The 9835-nt window shown below is 35.2% G+C and overlaps 1 protein-coding gene across 1 annotated transcript; it reads right to left on the bottom strand.

Moving 5' to 3' along the window:
- Nucleotides 1–297: 297 nt before the first annotated feature.
- On the bottom strand, nucleotides 298–7179 carry LOC143636288 (importin subunit alpha-2-like). The gene is made up of 11 exons (XM_077103926.1): nucleotides 6967–7179; nucleotides 3696–3792; nucleotides 3525–3616; nucleotides 3318–3449; nucleotides 3048–3233; nucleotides 2252–2415; nucleotides 2094–2172; nucleotides 1697–1825; nucleotides 1139–1266; nucleotides 648–1019; nucleotides 298–558 (listed from the first exon to the last, which is right to left on the bottom strand). Exons 1-10 carry the CDS (start codon nucleotides 7177–7179, stop codon nucleotides 650–652), a joined length of 1590 nt encoding a protein of 529 aa, XP_076960041.1. The 3' UTR covers nucleotides 298–558; nucleotides 648–649.
- Between the last annotated feature and the right edge of the window lie 2656 nt (nucleotides 7180–9835).

Genomic DNA, 9835 nt, shown 5'->3' with positions numbered 1-9835 from the left:
TTTTCGCATTCTGACTTAATCTGGTTTTGTTTCAATGCATGTTCTTTAGTTATCAGAAAACTGCTTATATTTGGCCACCATCACCACATGGCTTATCCGTCGACTCACAAACAAATTGAGCAAGTATCTAAGCCCGCGCCAACATCATCTTCACCAAAATGGCACGGTTGATTGTGGCAAACGCTTAAAGCATTCTTCGGTTACACAATAAACATTTCGAGAATATCTTAACATGTCATGTGCTTCAACAACGGTTTTAACACTTCATCACATAGACAATAAACACATCAATTTAACCATTACAATATGGTCTATATAGATTTAAAGAACATATGAATATACACTCGCTGACTCATACAAAAAACAAATGCCCTGACTCGATACACAATATTCCCCTCGAACATTGTTCCAAAACATTCAACGTCTCGAGGTAAAAAAAGAAACACAAAAATTGCCCCACCCGACCCCAAACCATGAACCCACTTGTTTATTGACCTGACCCGACTACACTTGACCAGACTTCATCTTTGACCCGCCCGACGCCTTTCTGCAAAACCCCTGCACATACCCGAATAATCTAATTTAACATTTTCCTTAAAAGTTCCTAATGTAACCTGATTCAAAAAATAAAAAAATTCATGATTCACCTTCAGCCGTTAAAGTTAAAGCCTCCTTGTGGAACTTGAACATTGGACCCACCATAGTTGAAACCAGCTTGCGCACCATCACCAACGGGCTCCTCTTCTTCTTCCAACCAATAAGTCTCGAGAATCTTAACAGCTTTCTCATATATTTCATTATTGTCATGAGACTGTAAATTCTCAATCTTTTCTAAACCTTCCGCATCGTCAATCAGTTGGGCAAAATAATTAACTTCTCCAGTATTACCCAAATTCTTCTCTGCTTCGCCCACCTTCAATATGTTCTCGAGTCCTTCTAAACTCACGGTAACAATCCTTGGATCGGGACATACAAGAAGATCACTCAACGGTTTGATACAATCCTGACTCACCAAGTACCTACAAATCATCATCACCATACATTATTATTGTTATTATTATTATTATTATTATATGGTATTGGTATTGTAATGACAGATAACACATTCAGTAATTATAATTATAAATTTATAGCATACTTGATTTGTTCGTTAGTGCCATCGGAAGTCGCGTTCGATATGGCCCACGCAGCTTCTTTCTTTATATCAAATTCAGCAGTTTGGAGGAGATGCACCAGGGGAGCTATTAACCCAGCCTCAATTACAGACTACAAATATTTTTTTTAGCTTGTGATTAAAATTATGAAAATATATAGCTGCAAGATATATATGCGTGTGTGCGATTAGGATCGCCACGCGTATAGGATCAGGATCTCTTCAGAACTTCCAAAAAATTTAAGAACTCTTAACAAACAACCACTTTATTTATTTGATTTTTATTAATTTGAGGGTAGTTTTGTAAGTAATTTTATGATTACATATAGGTAATCAGAAAATTACATTTTATAAATGACAAAACTAGTCTCTGATTATATTAAATAGTAAATACAGATAGATACATAAAATAATAAATGATTGGCTGTTAACAGTTCTTGAAGTGTTTATATTTTTACAGTTCAAAAGAGATCCAAACCCTATAATATATATATATATATATATATATATGTGTGTGTGTGTGTGTGTGCGTGTGTGTTTTACCTGAATTTGTTCTTTGTTTCCAGCAGTGATGTTTGAGATAGTCCAGCAGGCTTCTTTTTTGATGCTCTTTTTGTGGTTATTGGTCAACAAGCTCAGCAGGCATGGGAGTGCACCATGCTCAATAATACACTGAATAAAATAATAATAATAATAATAATAATAATAATAATAATAATAATAATAATAATTGTTATTTAAATCACACATCACAAACTTGGGTTTAATAATAAAGGCAACATAAATCTGCCAATTACTCTAGATACTGTGTTCAAAATTAATCATCCACATGAAAAATTGTAACAACATAAACAACCACAAGTCGCGGATACATACGGTCTCATGCAATATATAAATATTTATGATTTATGATATACAAAGTTCGGTACAAGCCTCGTACCTGAGTTTGGAGATCATCACCTGTCACAATGTTACCGACAGTTCGAAGTGCAGGAATGAGGACCGAAGGAGACGGGTGCCTGGGACATTATGTTACATAAACTGTTAGTCAAAATCTGAATTATTATGATAGTAATTTACAATAAAAATATGACTCACTGGAGGAGCTCAACAAGACGCCTGCATACACCAGCTTCAATGACAGCTTGAATTTTGTCATTTGTACCATCAGACAGATAAGATAGAGCCCAGCATGCGTCGGTTAAAACCTCTTCAACATTTGAATGAACAAGTCGTTCAAGTGCAGGCAATGCTGGTTTCGTCTGCAAATTAGTTGTTCAGATTGTTGTAATACTATACTAAAAAGTAGCAGGGAAAATGCGTAGACCACTAGACCAGTAAACAAACTAAAGATTCAGCAAACCGTTTATTAATGGTTCTGCGGGAAGTTCATTATTTTGTTCATATAGTTAACTGAACGAACATGAGCGCATGTCTTGTTCGTTCATTTATGCTCGTGAACATTCGTTTAAATCCATGTATGTTTGTTATTTAAGTTTGCTTATTTTCATTCTTTTACATTCATCAATATATATATTGATGAATGTAAAAGAATGAAAATAATCAAACTTAAATAACGAACATACATGGATTTAAACGAATATATATATATATATATTCAAAATTTTAGGCTCATTACAATTTAGTCTACTTTTAATAGGTTTTAGCTCAGTTATGTTCGTGCATCTATGTTCAATTACGTTCATTCACATTTGTGAACTGTTCGTTAATGATGTTAACAAACGGACATAAACGAACATGAACACGTTCACTTTATCAACAAACAAACACGAACATGCTCCTTTTGTGTTCATCCAGTTCATTTACAGGCCTACAAATGGGCCAATCGGGTCATTTGACTGAAAATTGAATACCAAAACAACTGGTAAACAACCTCTTCAAAAGGAGGTTGCGGTTTCCCGCGACAGAAATTTGATAATGTCCAGGTGGCATTTCTCAGCATGGAAAGCTTAGCATGCTCATTCAACTGAGCCAGCAATGGAAGCAAAGCACCTTGACCGAGAACAAGATCGCGGCACCTTGGCGAATCACCAGCAACATTTCCCAACGCCCATACAGCCTAAATAACAAAAACACGGTTATATACAAGAAACATTTATATCCATTTTGTGTAAGTAATATTAATATATTATTCACATATTACCTGTTCACGAACATCATCACTTGGAGAAGCAAGAAGCCTAACAAATATAGGGACCGCCCCATGATCGATTACAACCTTTGTATTTTCAGAAGTACCGGAAGCAATGTTTGTGAGGGCCCACGCGGCTTCAAACTGTAAATGTTTTATGAGCTCATAAGAGAATGCTAAAACACAAATAAGTAAACAAACAGATAATATAATGCTGACCTGGAGCTGTGGGAAATCTTCTCTCATCAAGAACTCAACGAAGCGAGGTACCACACCAGATTGTATAACTTCCTCGATTGGTGGGCTCCGTTCTGTGAAATAAAGTTTAATGGTCAATAATAAATAATATGTCTTGAAAGAAAATATAAATTCAAAAAGTAAAAATTGTACCAATAGAGAGCAATTTTCGAAATTGAGTAGTTGCTTCCAGCTGCATACTGTTATCATTTGCATAGACCCCAGCAACCATAGAAGGAAGACTTTCTAACTGCAATTTCATCATTATTTTTTAACGATTTAAAATGGTAACAATCATGTAATGGTAAGTGGAACCTTATTTGCATATCATGATATTCAACTGATACACGACAACTTCATCTTTATAGCAGGGTAGACATCAGTACATAATAATACGAATGATACATAGAACAAGAAAGACACCTACCAATCCAACCAACAAATTAACTAACTCTTTGCCTAATGTTATGCACTTTGTATCCAATTGTGAAAGTTCATCTTTACAGAAGAAAAACTTAGTCAAACTCACCATCCTCAAAATACTAATGACCTGTAGGTTCACCATTTAGGACCAAAGGCAAGCATCTACGCACAAACAAGCCAGATATCTTCAATGAAGAAGTGAAACAAAGATGAGTCTAATGCAGTAAAGCATGACTTTGTTACAGCCTAATGAACAAACTAGTGAGGGCATACATCCAACCACTGAATATATCCAGCCAAGTAAAGCAAAATGAATATCGTGTATGGATTGAGTATATCATGAAAAACGGTAAAACTGAAAGCCATGCCACAATATACACAATCCATGTACCACTATTTTAAATCTCATTTTGGATTTGCATGGATTGCCGATTGTGTATATCGTGTAGTGGTTTTCATATTATAGTTTTTCATGGACATGGATAAAGGATACATTCACAATCGGTAAGTGTAATTAGATTAAAACTAACAACTTATGGATAAGGCTTATCACATAACTGATACCTATGTATAGTTTTTGTCTGTGGATATTGGTGTGGTTCTTGACTTCTTTCTTTTAGGTTTTGGGAAGGTGAATGAAGCTGTGGGATGAGATTTTTTCAAGTAATTTTATCCATCTAGCGCCAGTGGCGGATCCAGGATTTTTTTTCTATGGTTCACCTTTTTTCAGTGTTCAAATTTCACAAAACCAAGCGTTAAATTTTTCGGGTCGGTCGGGCCTTGCCGGAGAATATTATATAATACAAAATCATAATAAAACAATATGTTAATTTAAAAAACATGTAAGGTCATTAAAAATGAAAATAAAAAATTACAATAAATGGGTTGTGGATGCGTGATGTGTGAATATGTCTGGAAATAATCAGAAGCGAAAACGTTCTTTTTTTAGCTATTAAAAACCCCAACTAAATACACAATAATGGTTTACCAACAAGAAAAAGAAAGTTACCAAAATAGGATTTAGAAAGACTTGAACTTGAGACCTTTCAAAATTCAAAAGATTGGGAAGGTTTTAAAGAAGTTTACCACTACACCATCTTAAACTTTTTGGTATTGGTTCACTTCTAAAAATCTTATGGTTTCACTAATACTTTTTATATATCCTTTTAACGTAAAATTTGAAAATCAATGGGTTCCCGTGAACCCAGGGAAGCCATATTAAATCCGCCCCTGTCTAGCGCTACTTGGCTGGATATCTTCAATGATTGTGTGTCCGCAGTGGTTTGTTCATTATGTTTTAAAAATTTTGAATAATTGTACGCATTAGACCCGTATTTGTTTCACTTCTCACTGGAGATTTTTGGTGCATGTGTGTGTATATATATTCACAGATACACTAAGCGCCAAGACATGGAATCACGTTTGTAATGTTACTTTCAGGTTGTGAAGAACATTTTTTTTAAATACACACACACACACACACAAAACAAATGTTGTACTAAAATTAAAACTTGATTCTATGGTATAGATTTTTAAATAAAGCAATTAAGTATATAAGCTACTTGAGATTCAAATTGGGTGGAACTAGATCCAAACCAAAGAAGTCAAAGTTGGCTTCAGAAGCCTTTTTTCACCCTTTAAGCCATTTTTAAATTCTTATTTATTTTTGCCTTGCTATCGCCTCAATCTTAACTAAATTAATAATGTGATCAATTGTCCATAATCATTCCTATGTATTTATCCCTTTCTATTTGAAATACTTAGACACACGCAGGCTTAAATTTATCTGAGAAGCGAAACAAGTGTACAAAAAATATCACAACTGCAAGTGTGATTACCCATGCCATGCCTATCCAGTTATATTTTAGGAGCTCTAATCCAGCAGGAAATAAAAATTAATGCTCTTGGTTATAAATTATACATATACATATATAATACACAAACGAATATACATAGGAAACCTATAAATCACTAACAATCAATGCACCTTCAAGTAGTATAAACACAAATGTAAACAACTATAAAACTTAGAAACCTATTCAAGAATATCCCGTGCCATTCACACACACAAGGGTAAAATTAATGCACACCATGATCCTTCAACCAGTTACATATAATCATACAAACTAATGAAAATTGTAAACCCCTAACCCAATTTATGCACATCACGACTGCAAAACTTCTAACCTAGAAAGTATGCAATCAATCCCCACAACTATTGATTCAGTAACAACATCTAATGTCACTACTATTCAAATTAGAGGTGTGCACGAAATCAAAAAACCACACCAAACTAAAAGCGAACGGTTTGGTTTTGTGAAAAACCGAACCAAAAAAATCGATTTATTGAATAACTTTTTTGTTGAATCGTTTATGCTTTATAAACTTGGGTATTTATTTTATTTTTAACATTACTCGGTTATTTTTGTCTAATTGTATAAGATTAAATCATTTTAAATGTAGGTATCTTTTAAAAGCTCTTAATGTTCTAGACCAAAATGTACAATATTCTATAAATTATCAAATTTAAAAAATATATATATTAGACTCAATTTCAAAATATCATGTGCCAAATTTTTTTGGCCCGAAATTACAAACCCGGTTAGTAAAACTGAAAAAAAAAACAAATCCAAAACCAAATTGAACCCGAAAACCGCAAAAACCGAAACTTTGGTTGTTAGCCCAAAACTGCACCGACCCGCATCTCAAATACTTCTAATCAACCAATTCTTCCAACAAAATCAGGTAAAAAATGTTAGGCCCGCTTTCAAAATATCACGGGTCAAATTATTTGGCTTGAAAATTACTATCCCGACTAGCAAAACCGAAAAACCCAAATCCAAAACCGAAAACCAAAACTTCATTTTTTTTGTTCGGTTTTAGCCCAAAACTGCAGAGACCCGCATCTCAAATACAAGCAATTCTTCCAACAAAATCAGGCAAATAACCCCTAACTACACACATCAAATCCTACAATCACAAATCGGATAACAAAATATACCTTCTTTTCGGTGGAAGTCTGAATCGGAACACCCGAAGCCAACGGCTGAGCGGCGGGCACAACTTGACGCTTCTTAAGCAAGTTCTCCTCCCTCTTACTCTTCCGGATCTCAACCATATTATCCTCCCTCCGCCGCCGTCCTTCCTCCGCATCCACCGCCACCTTGTACCGGTTCCGGCGAACCTCCGTCCTGGCGTTTGGCCTCAGAGACATGATGATCTGATGAACAAACCCAAGTTGGAAATGAATAACCAAACCCTAGGTTAGTAAGTTTATGATTATTACAGAAAAATACAAAGAGGAAATGAAGTGGGTGTGTGTAGACTATACATACCTGATGGATGAGAGAATATAGAGAGATTTGATTATTGAGAGGGGGTTTGGATTACTTGAGTCTCTTGTTTTCTTAATCACTTGAAACACTTGATTGATAATAATAATAATAATAATAATAGTGTGATTAAAGAAGAGATAGGGTTTCTGCTTAAAATGTTTGGTATGGTTTGTGAATGTTTACAATTGTGTAAACTTAAGTTGTTTTCTTTTAGAGAAAATTCTCAGTACTGTTCTGAGTTCCTTACTCGTCTTTGGTATATTTATGTTTCTTATTACATGTGATTAGGTTATGTTATCGGCTTCTTACCCGCATATTTGATTAGGTTATGGTCTGAATTACAATAGCGATTTTGGTAATGTTAGTTGAACATGGTTTTCGTTCATTTGTTCCCTGCTTCTTCATCAGATTTCACATTTTGCATTCTCTATTTAATATACAACGAACTGTAGATTAAAATGTATAATGGAATAACGTCTTTTATATCGGGGGCAATTTGCGAATTACGTCCTTTAATTTCAACAAGTACGCCATACATTCCTAAAGCTCATATAATGTCACACTTTAGTTTTTTTTATCCTGATTGTCGTTAACTTTTATTTTTTTAATAGGATGTGAAATGATCAAACTAGCCCTTAAAAATTAAAAACAAAATATAAACAAATACCAAACTCTATGTATTTCTCACCTATGGGTTTCTTAAGTTGTCCCACCACCGGCGACCATCTCCAAACCCAAACAAAATCTAATCTATAAAATAATATCCAACCATCCATGCCACCCCTATGCCTTCACCTTATTTTTTGTTCCTTCATCTGCATGCCTTCGACAACTCTAACAAGCAACTACAACAAATCATATGGCTCTCCTAGTGTTCGATCCAATAATAAGGCTAGACCCTCTAATGATTCAGAAGTTAGGCCCAAGAAAAAGGCTAAAACCTCCATTACCCTAGATAACTTGGCTAGTGATAAGCATGATGCACTTAAGCATATGGTGAAAAGCATGGATGACGTTGCCATCAGACTATGAGGTGTTGAAAGGGTGGATGAAGATGACAGGGGCGACGTTGGGGATGTTCAAGTAAGGAGGGATATGAGTATATGTTTTGTGTGTTTGGTGTAATTTGAACCATTATGTGTTTTGTTTTTGGATGTATTGGGATGACATTGCCATCAGACCATTATGTGTTTTGTATTCTAAACAATTATGTCATTTGAACTGTCACGTGTTTTATATTTGGCTATTTTCGACAAAAGTTTTTGGCAACAAATAGGGTAGTTTTAGAGTTTTTTTTGCTTGTTTATTGACAGGTTTCTCATGGATTATAATCAAAAGTTGTTGCTCCTCATTGTGATGTTCTTGTATCGTCAATACTTTTGGCCGAGATGTCTTAAAAGAAAAAGAGATAACACTTCGGTTTGAAAAACCGATTCCCGATAAATATCCTCATCTCCCATTTATACGCAAAAAAAAAAAAAAACAATTTCAAAGGATATTTTTCAAAACTTTTTTAAATAAAAATTTAAACGAAAAAAACTAAAACGAAAAAAACATATGTATTCCCAGAAAAAAACATATGTATTCCCATCCCCACACTTAAAATTTGCATTGTCCTCAATGCAGGGACGGAAACACGACTCAAAAATTTAAAAACAAAACAAAACCTAAAAATACAAAAATAAATAAAAACAAAACAAAGCTAAAAATTAAAAACTAAAAACATAAAAACAAAGTAAAAAGGAAAAGACTTAGCTGGTAATACGGAAGACTGTCAAAGTGCCAGTCTCGTCGCCATGAAGTCTCTCCTCACCGCTTCGCTCGCCATGATTATTTATCTCATTCTCTCATTTCTGAACGGACACGGCTTCTCCACTCGACGTACCTAAGTGAATACATAATAGAATATCTAGAAAATAAAGTCTAATTAGGTGTCCTGGAAAACATCACACCAACCCATCCTCCCAGCCATACAAGTTCAGATAATAATTATACAGACCAACGAAAAATAAAAACATCATAAAAGAAAAATAAAACATAAAAAGATACAACTCCCAATGCTTGCTAGGACGTCCCCACACTTAGTCTTCATCTTCTTCCTCACTCTGCTCCAATGTCTGATATGGCTCAGCTTCCTCAAATTCACGCAAACCCGGCCCATAAAACGGCGCACCATACCCATATCCATGACCATAACCATAGCTTCCCGAACCTCCCGGGAAACTTGAACCACTCGGCCCACTGGGCCCTGACACAGGCGGCTGTCTCAAATAATCAGGCAGATCAATGTGCAATCCAGTCATCAAATGCCTCATATTCTCATGTTGTCTCTGTTGACTGTCCCTCATCAGCTGTCTAATCCCATCACACTGCTCATTCACGTAACCCTGCATGTGGTTGAATGTCGACTCCATCCTGTCATATAAAGAATCCAAAGTAAGTACGGGGCTCTCGAACTGGATATTGTCTTCCCGGTCTCTCTTGTCTGTGTAACGGCCTCTGATGTCGGGTAGGCAACTCAACTCGAATCGTCGC

Source organism: Bidens hawaiensis, unplaced genomic scaffold (assembly GCF_021521415.1).
Source record: "Bidens hawaiensis isolate Kalapana, Puna unplaced genomic scaffold, B.hawaiensis_p1.1 tig00007857_1, whole genome shotgun sequence".
NCBI classification, from domain to species: domain Eukaryota; kingdom Viridiplantae; phylum Streptophyta; class Magnoliopsida; order Asterales; family Asteraceae; genus Bidens; species Bidens hawaiensis.
Note: the sequence above shows the minus strand (reverse complement) of the source record. Positions and strands in the feature narration are given on the sequence as shown.